The 18,285-nt window shown below is 42.8% G+C and overlaps 1 protein-coding gene across 2 annotated transcripts; it reads left to right on the plus strand.

Moving 5' to 3' along the window:
- Positions 1-6,401: 6,401 nt before the first annotated feature.
- LOC112777318 (small ribosomal subunit protein uS8z/uS8w) lies at positions 6,402-8,248 on the plus strand. Of its 2 annotated transcripts, none has more exons than XM_025821665.3 (4): positions 6,402-6,761; positions 7,227-7,368; positions 7,456-7,616; positions 7,932-8,248. In XM_025821665.3, the coding sequence occupies exons 2-4, from the start codon at positions 7,236-7,238 to the stop codon at positions 8,028-8,030; spliced, it is 393 nt and encodes a 130-aa protein (XP_025677450.1). In that variant the 5' UTR covers positions 6,402-6,761; positions 7,227-7,235; the 3' UTR covers positions 8,031-8,248. The 2 variants fall into 2 exon arrangements, with proteins under 2 accessions (XP_025677450.1, XP_025677449.1); XM_025821664.3 differs by having other exon boundaries at positions 6,418-6,756.
- Positions 8,249-18,285: the final 10,037 nt, after the last annotated feature.

Consider the following 18,285-nt stretch of genomic DNA (forward strand, 5'->3'; position numbering starts at 1 on the left):
TTTGGCCGATTGGCCGTTACTGTCTTTCGCCTCCGTAACATTTACGTTAGGTTAGCCGTTTGGCCGAGTGGCCGTTACTATCTTTCGCCTTGCTCGTCGTATTATTTTTGTTACCGCCTTTTTCGTGGTGGGCTTATTGCTTGTGCCTGTTTGTTGTTTTTACGTTGGTAACGATTCGGATCGGTTTGGTCGTGTTGTCGCCGTGTTAATTATGGCAATGGTCCGCCTGGCTCTCGAGGTGATCAGTCCCGGGCTGCCGTTTTAGGACGCAATTGTGTAAAGCGCGTATTGGGAAGTAAAAGATAAGTAGGAGAATATTTTGACAAGTGAGAATTAATCGTCAGCTAGGCAAGCTTGTCAATATGGTGAGTATTCAATAAGAGTAAATAGCTAGAAAGTGATTAAAAATTAACATGTGAACAGAATAAGCACGCATAAGTCTGTTAGGCCTACTGATCGGCTTACCCATGTCAGGAGTAGAACCTTCTCAGGTTACCTGCATTCCATGTTTTAGGAATTTCTTTGCCGTCAAGTCTCTCGAGCTTGTAGGCACCCTTGCCAAGCACTTCTCTAATTCTGTAGGGACCTTCCCAATTTGCCGCTAGCTTTCCTTCCCCGGGGTCGGCAGACCGACGTCATTGCGTCGCAGAACGAGGTCTCTTTCCCCAAAATCCCTCCTGAGGACTTTAGCGTTGTTTCGTAGGGCTATTCTTTGCTTCAACGCTGTTTCTGACAAATGGGCCATCTCCCTTGTCTCCTCTACCAGGTCCTTTTCTACCGCTTCGTCCACACCTGTGAGTAGTAGCCGCGGGCTCGGTTCGCCGATTTCGATGGGTATCACGGCGTCGACCCTGTACGTTAGGCGGAAAGGGGTCTCCCCCGTAGCGCTTTGCTCGGTCGTTCGGTAGGACCATAGGACCGAAGCGAGCTCGTCGGCCCATGCACCTTTCTTGTTGTCTAGGCGTTTCTTGAGGCCGAGTAAGATGATCTTGTTTGCGGACTCTACTTGTCCGTTTGTCTGGGGGTGTTCCACTGAGGAAAATTTTTGCTTTACCCCTAGGCCGGTGAGGAACTCCGTGAATTTCTTGTCAGTGAATTGTGTTCCATTATCCGAGATGACGACCTCAGGGATGCCAAACCGGGTTATCACCTGTCTCCACATGAACTTCCTGCAATTAGAGGAAGATATACTGGCCAGCGGCTCAGCCTCTATCCATTTGGTGTAGTAATCAATGGCCACTATGAGGTATTTGACCTGTCCTGGGCCAACCGGGAAGGGTCCTAGAAGGTCGAATCCCCATTGAGCGAAAGGTCGTATAGTCGTTAGAAGGCTCAGCTCGGAGGCCGGCGCCTTGTGAAAGTTGGCATTTTGTTGATATTTTACGCACTTTCTAACGAATTCCCTGGAGTCCTTCATCATTGATGGCCAGTAGTATCCAGCTCGGATGAGCTTCCTCGCTAGGGCTTTGCCCCCGATATGGTGGCCGCAACATCCCTCGTGGACTTCTCTAAGTACGTAGTCCGTCTGGTCGGGGTGCAAGCACTTCAATAGGGGTTGGCTGAGCCCCTTTCTGAACAGTTGCCCTTGTATGATTGCATATCTGGCCGCCTCCCTTCTCAATGTTTTGGCCGCCTTCTCATCGTCAGGAAATTTGCCGAATTCCAGAAAGTTTATGATGGGGTCCAACCACGAGGGGCTTGACTTCGTCAGATGGAGGGCGACCGTTGGCTCCTTCACCATGCCCTGGATGAGAGACCGGTTACCCGCTCCTGGCTTCGTGCTCGCTAGTTTGGACAGGAGGTCCGCCCGTGTGTTCCTTTCTCTTGGGACGTGTTGGACCGTGACCTCTTGGAACTGACTTGTCATTTCTTTGACCTTTTCCAAGTATTTTTGCAGGAGGGGGTCCCGGGCTTGGTAGCTTCCGTTTACTTGTGAGGTGACGACCTGTGAGTCACTGCATACTTCGACCTTCGTTGCCCCGACTTCCCGTGCTAGTATTAGTCCGCTTAGGAGAGCTTCATATTCCGCCTGATTGTTCGATATAGGGAACTCGAACTTGGTTGATTGCTCGTAGATGACTCCTGCCGGGCTTTCTAAGATGACCCTGGCTCCCCCGGACGTTTGGTTGGAGGCCCCGTCCACGTGGAGCCTCCACCGTGTGCCCGTTTCCTCGGGGGGATCACCCGTGACTTCAACCAAAAAGTCTGCCATTGCCTGGGCCTTGATTGCGTGCCAGGGCTCATACTGCAAGTCATACTGGGAGAGCTCGATGGCCCAGGTCATCATCCTACCAGCCAAATCAGGTTTTTGGAGTACTTGGCGAATTGCCTGGTCCGTCCTCACGACTATTCGGTGACCCTGGAAGTATTGCCTTAACCTTCGGGAGGAAGTTAGGAGTGTCAACGCCAGTTTTTCCAGTTTGCTGTACCTCAGCTCGGCTCCTTGTAGAGCCCTACTCATGAAGTAGACCGGCTGCTGAGCTTTCTCTTCTTCTCTTACAAGCACCGCTGCAAGCGCTTCCTCTGTTACTGCCAGGTAGAGGTAGAGTGGTTCTCCGGCCCTGGGCTTCCCGAGCACCGGAGGGGCTGCTAGGATCTCCTTGAAGTGGTTGAATGCCTCCTCGCACGCCGGGGTCCATTCGAATGCTATTCCCTTTTTCATTAGATTGAAGAAGGGTAGGGCTTTTGCTGCCGATGCTTCAAGGAAACGGGATAATGCCGTCAGTCTCCCCGCCAGTCGTTGGACATCTTTGATGCAACCCGGGCTCTTCATCTGGAGAATCGCTTGGCACTTCTCGGGGTTGGCTTCTACTCTTCTTTGGGTGATCATGAATCCCAGGAACTTTCCGGCCTCCATGGCAAAGGCACATTTGAGCGGGTTAAGCCTCATGCCGTGTTGCCGGAGGGACGCAAATACGCCTCCCAGGTCGCTCAGGAGATCGTCTAGTCGTGTGGTTTTGGCGAGAATATCGTCCACGTAGACTTCCACTGTCTTGCCTATAAGCTCACTGAATATCTTGTTCATCAATCTCTGGTATGTGGCGCCAGCATTCTTCAGACCAAATGGCATTACTTTGTAGCAATAGGTCCCTCCTGGCGTTATGAATGCCGTTTTTTCCTCGTCGGGTCGGTGCATCGGTATCTGGTTGTACCCAGAATAGGCGTCTATGAAGCTCAGATACCGGTACCCCGCCGCTGCGTCGACGAGTGCGTTAATGTTGGGCAGGGGGTAGCAGTCCTTAGGACATGCCTTATTGAGGTCAGAGTAGTCTACACACATTCTCCACCTCCCATTGTGTTTCTTCACCAAAACTACGTTCGACAGCCAGGTCGAGTAGTCCAATTCCCGGATGAACCCAGCTTCAAGGAGGCTGGCCGCCTGCCTGGCCACCTCCTCTGCCCTTTCTTGTGACATCTTTCTCTTCCTCTGGGCCACTGGCCTGGCTTCTGGTTTGACGGCCAGATGGTGTGACATGAGCTGGGGATCTATCCCTGGCATGTCGGCTGGCGTCCAAGTGAAGAGGTCGGCATTGGCTCTGATCATCTCCATCAGAGGTTCCTTTAATTCATGGGGAAGGTTTCTGTTTATAAACGTGAACTTCTCATCCCCATCACCAACCCTGAATTTTTCCAAATCCCCTTCTGGCTCAGGTCTGGGCTTATCTTCTATCCTGGCGTCCAGGTCGGCGAGGAAAACTCCTGAAGCTTCTTTGGACTTTTTCCTGAGAGAGAGGCTGGCGTGGTCGCAAGCGACCGCCGTTTCCAAGTCTCCTCTGATGGATCCTACGGATCCGTCATCAGCAACATACTTCATCACGAGCAGCTTCGTACTAATGGCAGCCCCCAGGTCGTTGATGGTTTTCCTCCCCAAGATAATGTTGTAAGCTGTGGAATCTCGTAAGATTACAAAATCGGCCATCACAGTCCTTCGCCTTTGCCCTTGCCCCACGGAGGTCGGGAGCGAGATGATTCCATCCAGCTTGATGAAGTGGTCTCCCAATCCTACCACACCGTGCTGGTGGGTCGCCAGATCGGTATCTCGTAGTCCCAGGGCATCAAAGACATTTCGAAACATGATGTTCGAGTCTGCCCCCGTGTCCACTAGGATCCGCTTGACGAGGCCGGTTCCGACCCTGGCCGTGATGACCATAGGGGGACTTTCCAGCATCTCGTCGAACCATTGGTCTTCGGGGCCAAAGGAGATGGATGGGAGTCCCCGAGAACTTCTGGCAGACGAGGAGGAGACTGCGAGGACCTTGGCGTCTTTTTTCTGTGCTGATTTCGACCTTGGGGCGGAGTTTCTCGCTGTTACTACGTTCACCACCGTGAGACCGTGGTCGTCCCTCTCTGGTTCTCGGCGTTGTCTTGCCGCCCGGGAGCTGTCTTCGCCTTCGTGATCCCGATTGCGTCTCCTCGGCTCCCTTATAAGGTGGGAGAAGTCGGCAAGTTTTCCGTCCCTGATTGCCTGCTCCAGGGCGTCTTTTAGGTCGAAGCAGTCTTGGGTTTTGTGTCCGTATCCCTTATGATATTTGCAGTAGAGGCTCTTGTCTCCCCCCGTCCTGCCCTTCAGAGGTCGGGGTTTCGTCAGTATCCCCTTTCTCTGCTATCTGTTGGTAGACTTCCGTGATCGGTGCCGTGAGGGGGGTGTAATTGGTGAATTTCCCGACTCGGGGGAATGGCTTCGAGGCTTTGCTTGGGCCGCCGTCCCTGGCGTGTTCCCTTGGTTTCTCTCTACCTTCGTAGTGCCGGGCTTCATTGTAGGCGGGCTGCCGTTTATTGGCAGCCACGACCCGGCTTACTTCCTCGTCGTTGATATACTCCTTAGCCACGCACTGGATCTCCTGCATTGTCCAGACTGGCTTTGTAGTGAGGTGCTTTCTGAAGTCCTCATTCAAGAGCCCATTCGTCAAGCATAAACTCGCCACTGAGTCCGTCAAACCGTCAATTTCCAAGCACTCGTCGTTGAAACGGTCCAAGTATTTCCGGGTCGGCTCCCCAGCTCTTTGTGTCACCCCTAGCAGATTGATCGGGTGCTTGGCTTTTGCGATCCTGGTTGTGAATTGAGCCAGGAAGGCATGGCTGATGTCGGAGAATTGGGTCACCAAGCCCTGCGGAAGGTTATTGAACCACCGTATTGCAGGCCCCGCCAGAGTGACCGGGAAAGTGCGACATCTTACCTCATCTCCTACTCCTTCTAAGTTCATCCTGGCCTCAAAGGCCGTTAGATGCTCCAGGGGGTCCTGCGTTCCATCGTACCTCATGTCCGTCGGCTTGTCAAAATGCTTTGGCAGCCGGACCTCGAGTATGGAGCGGTGGAATGGGGTGGCCCCTATTATCACGTGTCCCCGGGTGTTCGTTCTCCCTTCGTCGTTCTCCCGACGGGCGTCTTCGTCCCCTTGGTTCGTGGTACGCCGCCCTTCGCGCCTGGCGTAAATGACGGGGTCATGACGCCTTCTCGCGCGTCCTCTCTCCCCAGTGCTTTCTGACTCGCCCTGGGGGCTAGGCGTGCGCCGGGAGCGGCTCCTAGAGCGAGAACAGGAGTGACTCTGTTCCGGGGTGCGCTGGTCGCGTTCCCTGTCTGCTAACCGGCGCTCTAAGTCTTGCATTCTATGGCGTAGCTCTTGCATTATCCTGGCGTGGTTGTCGCCAGTCCCCCCGAAGGGGCGTCTCTCGTGCGCCTGGGTTGCGTCCCTCGGGGGGATCTCGGATGTTGTCGGGTTCCTGTCCCGGCGGCGTCGCCTCCAGGTACGGCCTCGCGGCTCGCCTCCGTTTCGACTAGCACGAAGTCCATGGACGATTTCCCACAGACGACGCCAATGTTCGGTAGATCGGTTGCTGAGCGGTTCGGGTTATGATCCAGGAGGATGGTTGGGGCTCGTCAAGTCACGGACTACCAGTCAGCGGTATGCGAGGTCCCGAGTACTTCGCGTGAGAGGGGGGGTGCCACCTGCAAAGACACTCCGACGCTCTTGTCAGTAAGGTGTGCAGGCGGATAAGATGATAAAGTATGTGACGTACCTCCGGGGGAGAGCAAGCCTCCCCTTTATATACCTGTCAGAGGTGAGCCCGATGAGGACAGGCCAATGTTTCCAGGGAGGTTATCCCATAGCTGTGCATGAGCTGTCCTGGACACGTGTCCGGGTCGTTGTGGGGCATGTGTCCGGTTCGGGTGGCGTCCGGGTCGGGTCGACCTGCAGGGACTCTGGGCCAGGCCGTAACAGTTTGTTTTTATGAGATTTAGATCTTAATAACCTTTTGGTGGTTTTTTTTTTTTGGTCGATTCCTTTTGGTGGTTTATTTCTTTTCTTTTGTGGTGAAATAACTCATTTTTATGGGTGTTTTGACCAAAATGCACTCAAATCTTACTCATTTTTATGGGCTCGTTGGCATAAGTATTCTTTGACTATTTTTATGAATGGAAGTTTTTCTTGTTTTGGAAAAAAAAAGGTGGCTGAAATGAAAAAGTGGAATATGATAGTGGTGATCCAACAAAAATCAGGTTTTATCTCTTCTCACATGTAACAAAAATGAATTCAACAAATAATGTCTACAAACTCTAAACCCTTCGATCCAAGCCCAAAGCTAAGATCAAAAAGAAAAAGAAAAACTAAACCCTAACACAAAACGCATCGTCGTTTTACTATAATAGTTTTTGTCCCAAATCACTTCACTTTGGTAGTGCATTCCGTTCTACATCTCAACGCAAAGCTCTTGCAGCTGCAGCACCCTCACTCTCAGTTTCCCTGAGCTTTGTTGGTAAGGTCTCTTTCGTAACCCTTTGTCTTTGATTTCCTATAAACTATTTCTTCTGTGAAACTATTTTCTAGCTTCGCTTCATTTTCCTTGTTATATTGCAATTCATAACCGAAAAATGGATCCAACACAACCCTATTGAGATTCAGATTGTTGTTAAACTCTCTGAGTGTTATGTTTTTGTAATACCCCATAAGAAGCGTCCCTCTTTCAAAACATTATCTTTGTGTATTTATTTTTTCTAAAATAAAAATTAAGTATTGTGTGTTCTGCACGATGGTAAATGAGGATAGAAAAGGAAAGAAATTTGTGGCTTCATGATTTTATTGTCTTGGAAAACAATTTGTAAGTTGTAACATTTGAATGTGGAATCTGTCTTTTTTGGTTTCTCTTTATGTTTTCCAATTTCAATTTGGGATGCACCACGTTGATTTTTGTTAGTTATGCTTGACTTGTGTTAAAATATGTATCAGTCAGTGATCATGGTGAGGGTTAGTGTTTTGAATGATGCTCTCAAGAGCATGTACAATGCTGAGAAACGTGGGAAGCGCCAAGTCATGATTAGGCCATCATCAAAAGTGATCATCAAATTCCTTTTGGTGATGCAGAAGCATGGTATTCCTTAATCTTTTACTGCATAAATGAGCCTCGGCATAATTTTTATTCGGTATATCGTAATACTTTCGGTGTGTTGCTTTGTAGGCTACATTGGGGAGTTTGAGTATGTAGATGATCACAGAGCTGGCAAAATTGTGGTCGAGTTGAATGGTAGATTGAACAAGTGTGGGGTTATTAGTCCTCGCTTTGATGTCGGCGTGAAAGAGATAGAAAGTTGGACTGCGAGGTTGCTTCCCTCAAGACAGGTTAGCTAAATCCCATAAACTGTTCTTCAATTATAGAAGATCATATCATAAACTAGTTGATCAATTGATAGTTTAAAACTTACATTATTATTTCACTCATTGTTATGCAAGTATCAGTGAAGCGATCCATTTCTTGTGCTGTGGGTACTAGTGATTTATAAGAGTGTGTATCAAATTTTCAATTTAGATGTGAGCATGGCTGTTCCTGATGTTGTATCATTGAATACAACATTGAACTACTTTATATTGTCTTGGTTGTTCCTTTCATATGGTTTCTCCTCTGGACCTTGACCTTTGAATGCACAAATCATGCAGTTTGGGTATATTGTTTTGACTACCTCTGCTGGTATCATGGATCATGAAGAGGCTAGGAGAAAGAACGCTGGGGGTAAAGTGTTGGGATTCTTCTACTAGGCTAGGTTTTATATGAGGATTGCATCTATTTTCAGTTAAATGAACAATGTACTAGCTTTCTATTTTCTAGTAGTAATTTGCAATGCTTTATTTTGTTTGAATGGTTATCAAATTGCGCTAGTTTGGCCTTTAAGCTATTAAAGCAATTGAAAACACGTCTTGACTATTTTTCAGTTATAAAAGCACAGGGGGGAAGGTACTTTCATCATTTCATACCATATGGTTTGATTACTTTCGTATTTTTTGAATTTTGAGCACATAGTTAATGGATGGTGCCTTCATGTAGCCAACGTTTATGATGCATGTTTTATATAAGAGAGTGAATACCCTACCCGGCCCTGACAATTACCTCGAAATGACAACGAGCCCCCAAGAAAAAAAAACACCAAATCCGGCCTCTGATCTTTTTTTTTTTGGACTGATTAGCCTCTATGCCAAAAAAACAACATTAACTTTTTTTTGGCACAGGGGGCTCGTTGTCCTTTCGAAATAATTGTCAGGGGTCGGGTTGTGTTTTTTTTTGTCAAGGGTCTCGTTGTCTTTTGAGGTAATTGTCAGATGCTGTTTTGGGTTTTTTTCCTATATAATATAATATTGTTGTTTATCATTAAGTATTTATTTATAAGTAAATATTGCATTATTGATATGATAAAATGAAAATAATAGGGCTGCTTCTAGTGTTTCTTACAAGCTCTTAACGAGTAATTTGTGTTGTCCGCATGTGACACATGATAAAAAAAATATTTTAACTTTCTTAGTTAAGAAATTAATAAAAAATTAACAAGCCATCTACCAAAAAAAAAAGTATATATTGAGAAGGCAACTTAAATTTTTGTCAAGGTATAATAAATAAGGTTGGAGGAGACATCCATTGGAGATAGTTTGATAGTTTTATGGAAAAGGTAAATCGATTATGACATAGATATTGAAATGTTGTCTCGTTCCATCAACTGAGATCGTTAACTTGATGATAAGATTCAATGCATGACCCTCTCAGCTAAATTAACTTTCTGTCCGAGAAGATCCATTCCCATTAAGCAAGAGGGGCTAGTTTGATTGCCTTAGAACTATTTTCAAAGTATGATATTATATGCTTGTTTTTGTTGGTAGAATGATGATTTTAACATCTATAGGATTTATCAAGAAGACATTGTAGCACCAATGAAAATAATTTTGCAATACTTTGCAAATTAATGTTGTTTAAACTGTTGATGAGATCATTGGTGCTGGATAATTTACATTACCGTCATCTTTTGAAATTTCTATTTTCTACTGCTTTGGTTGATCTATGGTGGATTATTTCATTTCAAATTTTTAAACTAAAGGATCCAAGAATTAATTTATCTTTCAATTTGAATAATGTTACGTTACACTATTAAAAGTTCAGTTAAAAAGTTTTGTTTAAAAATGAGAATAATTAATGAATTAAATCCTAAAATAAAACGGTAAGTCGATTAATAAATATGTCATGTTATTTTGATAAATAAGTAAATAACATTTGAAAAACTTCATATATTTACTTTATATTTTTTTAAAAGAATAGCCCTATTATCCATATTGGTAGAGTTAAACCCCAAAGTGGTCCCTGAGATTCACGGTTTGCACCAATTTAGTCCTTGACTTATCAATTGCACCATTTATGTCCCCGACTTTGTAAAAATTGCACCAAGGTCGTCCCTAGCCACATTTCCGGGCAAATTAATGAACGCCGGCAGTGACCTGGCACTGAGAAGCCATGCTGGAGTAGATAACGGCAAGCTGAGGTGGCAATTGAAACTGTTTGATCCAATGTGGTCCCTATACCTAGTTTTAATCCCAATTTCTAGCATGGCATTCGTGTGATTGTGTATATGATCATTTATGTTCAACAACTACATGGATACGCAATATCATCAATTCACTTGCTAACTCTGTATGCACGTAACATATAACACCAAACAAGGAATGAATTCTAAAATTTCAGTTCAATTTGGTGTTAAGCAAGAACATTCACCAAGTGCATAACCAAAATTCAATCTCAATCATCATAAAAACTTATAGAAAACTGCACAATATGAGTTACAATGCCTAATGAAAACAAAATTTGAAGCCTATGATGATCAGACATAAGATTTAACTTTCAGGCAATTTATCGAACAGGTTGTATGCAGGATTCATAAACAGCAATTTCAGTTTAATGTAAGCATCAATCAACCCAAAAATTTCAACCAGCCAATACACATTCAGTCCAGAAACACAAATAATCAACTATCCTAAGTCTAACAAGATCAGTAAAAGCAGAATCAAAAGGCACTGAAATAAAAAAAATAATTAGAAAAAAAAGAAACAGACACAGATGATGGAATGGAACCTGTGTTGAGGAGTGAAAAACGAAGATAGCGTAAGGAGCGGAGGTAGTGTCGTAGCGGCACAGAGTTTCGCCGCTGCTGGTGGTTTTCACCGGAACTGGAAGGTGCAGACAGAGGTGGCGCCACGAACAGGGATGTTGCGTACAGGAGGAAAGAAATGGAGAAATAGGGAAGAAAGAAAAGGAAGAAGGGAGGAGGGAGGGTTAGCGACAGTGGTCGCCGGCGGTAGGGACGGACGGACGGACGGAAGGTTGGTGTGGAGGTCTGCGGGCTGGGGAAGAGAAGAAAGAAAGAAGGTTGGGCGGGCGTGGCTTCTCAGTGCCAGGTCACTGCCGGCGTTCATTAATTTGCCCGGAGATGTGGCTAGGGACGACCTTGGTGCAATTTTTACAAAGTCGAGGACATAAATGATCCAATTGGTAAGTCAGAGATTAAATTGGTGCAAACCGTGAATCTTAGAAACCACTTTGGGGTTTAACTCATATTAGTACCTATGACATTAATATTCCATTAAATTTCAGCACCAAAAAAAGGATTCAATTAAGTTCATTATTTTTCTCTATCTTCGAGGATTCAATTATAAAATGTATTCACATTATAATTTCTATATTAGCATAACGGAAATGTTTTGTAAGAAAAAAAAAATAGCCAAAAACAGTTATAATTTGCCTTATTTAACATTTATTAATTGTTATGACAATTAATGAATACTAAATAAAACAAGTTCTGTTTGTTTTTTTTTGTCTCCTTAGCATTACCAGAAATGTAGTTTTATTGGTAACACAACAATAAGGTGAAAGCTGAATATAAACTAATTACAACAGAGATAAAATTATAAAGTAGAGACATAAAACAAATGTATGCATGTTAAAGCCACTAAAAATAAAATCATCAAACTTATGCGGTCGTTGCTAATATTAATAATATACAAATATTGTACAATCCCTTCAAAATTTCATTAGCTCAACAACACATCTCGAAGATCCAGTAGCAGCAGAAAGCAAAGATGATACATCAATCATAACAGTTGCATAAGAAATTAATCATTTTTTATTTTTTATTTTTTTATAATTTCATTACAAAATAGACTTTATTCTAATGAAAGGCGATAAATATATTTAATGTGTACATATGCTTATGTTATAGCACAGTTTCTCCTTCTTTGTCACCATTGTCTTCTTCATTTTTGCTATAAGGACAAAAAAATTTGGTCAATAATTCACTCGATACACTAATAAGCACAAGCATGCAATCAAGTGAATCAAAACGAGCAACTCCACTGAACCGAACAATATTCATGTGCTGAATAAAATGTGATAAACATTTAATCATCAATAAAAATATTTTTGCATGCACAAAAACTCAACTGAACACACTAACAATTTAGTAAATCAAAATGAGCAACTCCACTGAACCGAACAACATTCATGTACTGAATAAAACGTGATAAACATTCAATCATCAAGAAAAATATTTCTGCATCCAAAAGAACTTAACTGAACACACTAATAATCAAGTGAATCAAAATGACTAACACCAATGAACCGATCAATATATCACAGAAAGAAAATAACAACACATTTTCTATTCGTATGCCCTAGTTACGCAATAAAAATGGATTCAGAATAAGCCGATCTACTAAACGAAGAAACTTAATCTACTAAACCTTAAATCGAACTAAGAGAAATACGATTTTTTAGAGAAATTAAATGAACATAATAACGATAGTTTTTCTCATACCTTGTGGAGTCTCTGTTCTTGTTTTTGTTTGTTTTTTCTTCTTCCTTTCGAAAGCTTGACGCGATTCTGGAGTAGGAGTAGTTTTCACAAAGAACACGATGGAGGTTTGAGTGATTTTGAGAGAAAATTTGAACTTATCTAGTGGCGATTTCGAGGTTGAAGAAGGAACGTTGTTTCATAATGAAGGCGAGAATGAATGTTAAACGTTTTGGGGGTTTGGGCACATAAATACACGCTCATTTAATGAGATTGGATTTTTTTTATGTTGAGCTAGCTTGAATGGACTTAGATAAAAAATTATATAGATGTGTAGCCCAACTTGTTTTTTATTTACAATCACAAACCTATAATCTGTGTGTTGTATTATTGTAATTTGTGATCTTTAATAATACCTTCAAGGCTTCAACGTCATATATTTAAAAGAAAAGATATTTGAAATTTTTGTTTTTTTAATCTTTTCGGCTCCTGTCTTTTTTTAAATTTGACTACACGCCCCTAACATCCGTATACTCCGTGATACCAATAAGCCCTTCCGTTGGTTTCTCCATTCATAGTCGTTGAAAAACGCTGAGATATAACGTGCAGCCCGTGACATGGCCTTGGCACATCATACGTGGAATGGTATGTGTTCATTGAGACTATTAAGCCCCTATACAGTCAGCAAAACGACGTTGTTTTGCTTGGATTCCTTTTTGCGTGTTTAGGGTGAAATCTCATTCTCCCCCTTGTGCACACTTCTGCAACCATACATCACCCTCGTTCTCTGCTCAAAATTACGAAGAAAACCTAAGAAAACGAAACGTTTCCCTCCAAGGCAAGCTGATAGAGACTTCTAACGGGGAGGTGGTGACGGGGTTGCAGACGGAGGAACTGACGGCGCTACTAAGGTTAGTGTCACTATCTGATCTTGCAGCTTTGTTAGTTGGTGTTGCTCCATTTTTTTTGTTGAATGTGGTTTTTGTTAATGATGATTTCGCTTAGTGATCATTCCATGCATGTTCTAAAAATTACTGTATTAACGATTGAAATCTGATGGAAGTAGTTAATTAAGTTCTAATTGTTGCACATTATTGTTCTAATAGATGTCGTATAAAATAGTTCCTATTTTTCACCATGGGGGTTGGTTTAAACGGGATGAAGATGGTGTATTATACTACCATGACGGAAGTGTTGAGACATTTCCTCTATTGGACATAGATTATGTTAATTTCAAGGATTTGGAGGAAATGTTCAAGGGTTTAGGGTATACAAGCTACAAACAGATGTATTGGTATGATGGCAGTGCCCCTGATTTAGAGTCTGGATTACATGTTCTCAAGGGAGATAAGGAGATCAATGAAATGTGTGATAAAAAGATGGAGAATGTGGAGTCAGATTTGCTGGTTATTTATTTTGAGCATGATGTTAGTCAACCAGTATATGGGCCAGATGTTGTTGAGGTTGACTCTTCTTCTTCCGATGATGGATATGAGACCACTGAAGACGAACCTTACAACCCCCCACCTGGATTCGAATCTGATAGAAGTAGTAGTGATGAGGAAGTTAATGTAAAGAGGAAGAGTGTGAGGAAGAAGCAGCCTAGTGTGAGGATGAAAAAGGCAATGGATGCTGGACAAAAGTGTACTAAGAAGAAGAATGTGCCACCTGGTAGAGGTGATGATAAGGACATGTCTCCTAGGACTAAGAAGAAAAAGGCAAAAAGGTATGTTGGAAGAAAAAGAAAACATGTTCTATCCCAACAAAAAAGGAGACAATGTGCCAAACAATGGGCCTAGTGGAGAACAAGGTAATGGGTCAGGTGAGGTTGACCCAACTGATGAGGCAAGGGATAAGCCCAATTTAGATCCAATGGATGAGGAATTGGACTCAAACCTGGATAAACCATATCAATATGAGTCTGATGCATTTAACTCTCTAATATCCAGTTCAGATAAGGAGCATAAGACAAGATATCCCGACTTCAATGAGGATGCCGAGTATGGTGAGGTTCAGTTTCAGGTAGGACAACAATTTGAGACCATGGCAATGTTCAAGCAAGCACTTAAGGACTATTTTGTCTATGAGGGGAAAGAGCTGATGTATTTGAAGAATGAGCCGAAGAGGATTAGAGCAAGGTGTGCTGAGGAGGGTTGTCCATGGCTGGTGTTTTGCTCTCATAATAGTCAAAGTCTGTGTTTCTAAATCAAGACATTCATTGGAGAGCACAACTGTGGCAGGAATTTGAGCAGTAACATGGCTGATAGAGCTTGGGTAACAAGTAAATTGGTGAAAAGGTTGCTAACTCAACCTCTAATGACTCCCAAAGAGGCACTCGACCACATGAAATAGGACTATAATGTCCATATACATTACAGGATGATTTACAAAGCTTTGAAAGCTGCTAGAGAGCAAACAATTGGAAAGGAATGAGAACAATATGGAAAGCTCCATGACTACCTAAATGAAATTCACAGAAGCAATCCAGGTTCCACTGGGATGATTGACGTAACTCCTCAACCGGAGGGTCGTCCACTGTTTAATAGGTTGTACATTTTCCTGGATGCTTGCAAGAAGGGTTTCAAGGCTGTCTGTCACCCTCTGATCGGATTGGATGGATGCTTCCTAAAAGGGTACTTTAGTGGTCATCTTTTGTCGGCTGTGGGGCAGGATGCCAATAACAATTTCTTTGTAATAGCATTTGCTGTAGTTGAAGCTGAGAACACTAATTCCTGAAAATGGTTTTTTTCAATCCTGCACGATGATCTTGGTCCAGTGGCTGCCAATGGGTGGAACTTCATGTCCGATCAGCAGAAGGTAACATGCATTCATTTGTTGTGTTTGTTTTTGTGTTATGGTTTGTGTCTTGTTTTGACTTGTTAATTCAATTTGCGGTTGACTTGTTATTGTAGGGGTTGGCTAAGGCTTTGCATGAGGTAATGCCACAAGCTCATCATAAAAATTGTGTCCTACACATATGAAAAGACTTCATCAAACACTTCAAGGACAAGCACATAAAAGGACTAGTTTGGAAGGCAGCTAAGAGCACAACAATAAGAGAATTCAAGGACTCAATGGATCTTGTGAAAAAGGTGAATAAGGATGCTTAAGAGTATCTACGGAAATTTGATCCTGGTGCATGGACCAAGGCTTACTTTAGCCATGGCCCCAAGTGTGACAATATAACCAACAATATGTGCGAAGTTTGGAATGCCAAGATCGTGGAGTACAGAGACAAACCAATTTTAACTATGTGCGAGGAGCTTCGAAGCTACATTATGCGAAAGATGGCAAGGCACATTCATAGGTTAAGCAAGTGCAAGGGTAAATTGGCTTCAGTTCAACAGTTAAGGCTGGATGGGTACATCATCCCTGAGAGCAACAAGTGGACGGCAGAGTGGGCTGGGATGAAGCCAGTGTATTATTTGAAGTCCAGAGATACCAAACAAGAGTGGCTGTAAATTTGCAAAGACAAACATGTGCTTGCAATGTTTGGTAACTAACAAGTTTAATCATCTACTTAGTGTCTGGCAATGTAGTTATGTGAATTCAGTAAATGTTGATTCATGTATCTGTCCTACCAGGGTTGCCATGCAAACATGCAGTAGCTGCTATATCAAGGTTAAGGAAACAACAACTGAGGCTAGAGAATTTTGCACACAAATGGCTTACAATGGAAGTCGTAATGGCTACTTTTAGGGACTCCATAAAGCCAGTGAACTCTGAGGAGTTTTGGGAGGAAACCAACAGGCTGCGTCTAGAGACACCAATAATTAAGAGACCCCTGGGAGACTAACCAAAAAAAGGGCTGTTGATGTGGTGGCTGAGTCTCAAATGCCGCCACAAGGTCACAAGGTGAGGAAGTCATTCCAAGTAACATGCAGTAAATGTGGGCAAAAGGGACACTACCATAGAACTTGCAAAGGCACACCTGCAAATCCGAATTGGCAGCCAAAGCGAAAGAAAGCAAAGCAACAACAAAATGGAAACCAATCATCACAGACACCTGCAGATCAGTAGCAAACACAGGTTAAAGGAGTTCTACATGTTTTTGTTACATTGTAGTTATTGTTATTTTCATTAATTGAGCAGAATAGTTATACCACCGTATGCATGAAAGTAGCTGAGATGTTATTTTTCATTTGCACAGGCCGGGGAAGGAGTTCAACCAAATATCCCCCAGAATGTTATTGCCACACCACTTGATCCAGTGGTAACCTACTGTCTTACATCCTATAGTTACTTAGATTTTTTTTTTCCGATTTGGCTGAACAACTTTGCTTCTCTTGTTTCTTTCATGGGCTAAAGCAAAAAAGCAAAAGAAAAAGGTTCCAAAGAGATCCACCCCTATTTCAGTCTAAGAAGAGGCAAGAGTTGAGATCCAAAATTCACAGTCTGCCCCACCACCAATAGAGGTAATTTTATTTTACAGATTCATGTCCAGCAACTATAACATATTTTAGCCCAAGAGCATAGACCCTGAATTCTGTTGTTTTTATGTGGTTTAGGGTGTGAACTTCAACACTGAGCACTCAACCCCTACTACCCCAACTACACTCAACCAGGGGCCAAATTTCAGATCCAAACAAGCAATAACTAGGCCACCAGCACCTACACTTCACCACCCTCAACAGCAGGCCACAGCCCCAACAGCTCAGCAACCTATGCAGCAGGCCACAGCCCCAATACTTCAGCCCCCTCTACAACAGGCAACATCCCCAACCACACAACCACCAACTCAGCAACAACTTCCAACTGAAGGAGCAACTAGCTCAGGGACTGCCACAACTCCCTACACGTTTATCCCCACACTAGGCCTAAATGCACCCCACAGATTCAAGCAAACATATGGGTTTAGGCCATCAAGACTTTAAAAATGACATACTCATAGTCATAGTTATGAATATTTTGGTGTCAAGTATTTTGGTTGTCAAGTTATAATATGTAATAGATTTAAGACTACTGGAACATGTTTTTTGTTTTGTGAATTCAGACATGTATTGATGTTTTTGGCTGATACATCAACAAACTAAATCAGACCTTTGTGCTTAGCAGTATAAATATAAATATTATGCTTTTAGCTTATACAACATTGTGCAGACTTATCATGGTTTCAGACTTAACATTCTTACACAAAAAATTCACATTCAATTTATATAGAACCTGCAATTACAGAGCAAATTAACCCATCGCTTAACCTTGTCCATGCATCACTTACAACAACACAGTATACCCTAAAACACTACAAACACAATTGCTGTTAACAGAATTAACATTGCCAGCATAACAAATACACCATAGTGATTACTACATTTTTTTTTTATTTTCCTTCATATTCATGTTCACTCTTATATTCCAGTTGCTCCAATCTATTCTCCAGCATCATCATTCTTCCTTCAACATCATTGTCATCTTCATGCCCAAAACGTTTAGAAATCAGTTTGTCCAGCCAAACAAAATAGTTGCAGTAACATTGCTTCGTCTGCAATTGCCATTATAGTGAATACAACTTGTTAAATCACAGAAGAAGTTCATTACATAAATGGAAGATGGAGGCACACTTACGTGATAGTAGGAACAACCGAAGAAGATTCTGTCTGGGTTCTTTGATGTCCCAGATTCTTGCATGAATGCATATGTTCCACACTTGCATTTAGGGTGCTAGAACTTGGCCTTCTTCCCCTTACTTGCATTGCTACTCGAACCCACTATAGTCTTCCTCCAGACACGGCGTGTGTGAGAGGTTGAAGATTTCTCTGGATCGCTCATGCTTGAGCCCCTAATGTTAGGGTTCAAAAAAGAGGGAGAATGAGATTGTACAATAACACACAAAAAGGAATCTAAGCAAAACGACATCGCTTTGCTGACTGTACAGGGGCTTAATAGTCTCAATAAACACATACCATTCTACGTATGATGTGCCAAGGCTATGTCACGGGCTGCACGTTACACCTCAACATTTTTCGATGACTTTGAACGGAGAAACCAACGGAATGACTTATTGGTATCACGAAGTATATGAATAGGAGCCGATGTGATATTTTATAAACATTAGGGTGCTTATAGTCAAATTTAAAAACGGATAAGGATCGAAAATGGTATTTACTCTTAAATTTTTATATTTTTTGATGTTCTAAAAATATAACATATATATTTAAGAGAAAAACCCAAATCAGCCCCTGACAATTACC

Source organism: Arachis hypogaea, chromosome 19 (assembly GCF_003086295.3).
Source record: "Arachis hypogaea cultivar Tifrunner chromosome 19, arahy.Tifrunner.gnm2.J5K5, whole genome shotgun sequence".
NCBI classification, from domain to species: Eukaryota; Viridiplantae; Streptophyta; class Magnoliopsida; order Fabales; family Fabaceae; genus Arachis; species Arachis hypogaea.

Excerpts from the sequence above, each read along its gene's own strand:
- LOC112777318 (XM_025821665.3), top strand. The coding sequence starts at position 7,236 with ATGGTGAGGGTTAGTGTTTTGAATGATGCTCTCAAGAGCATGTACAAT. Across the intron at positions 7,369-7,455 it reads TTTGGTGATGCAGAAGCATG|GCTACATTGGGGAGTTTGAG; the intron begins GTATTCCTTAAT and ends GTTGCTTTGTAG. Across the intron at positions 7,617-7,931 it reads GGTTGCTTCCCTCAAGACAG|TTTGGGTATATTGTTTTGAC; the intron begins GTTAGCTAAATC and ends CAAATCATGCAG.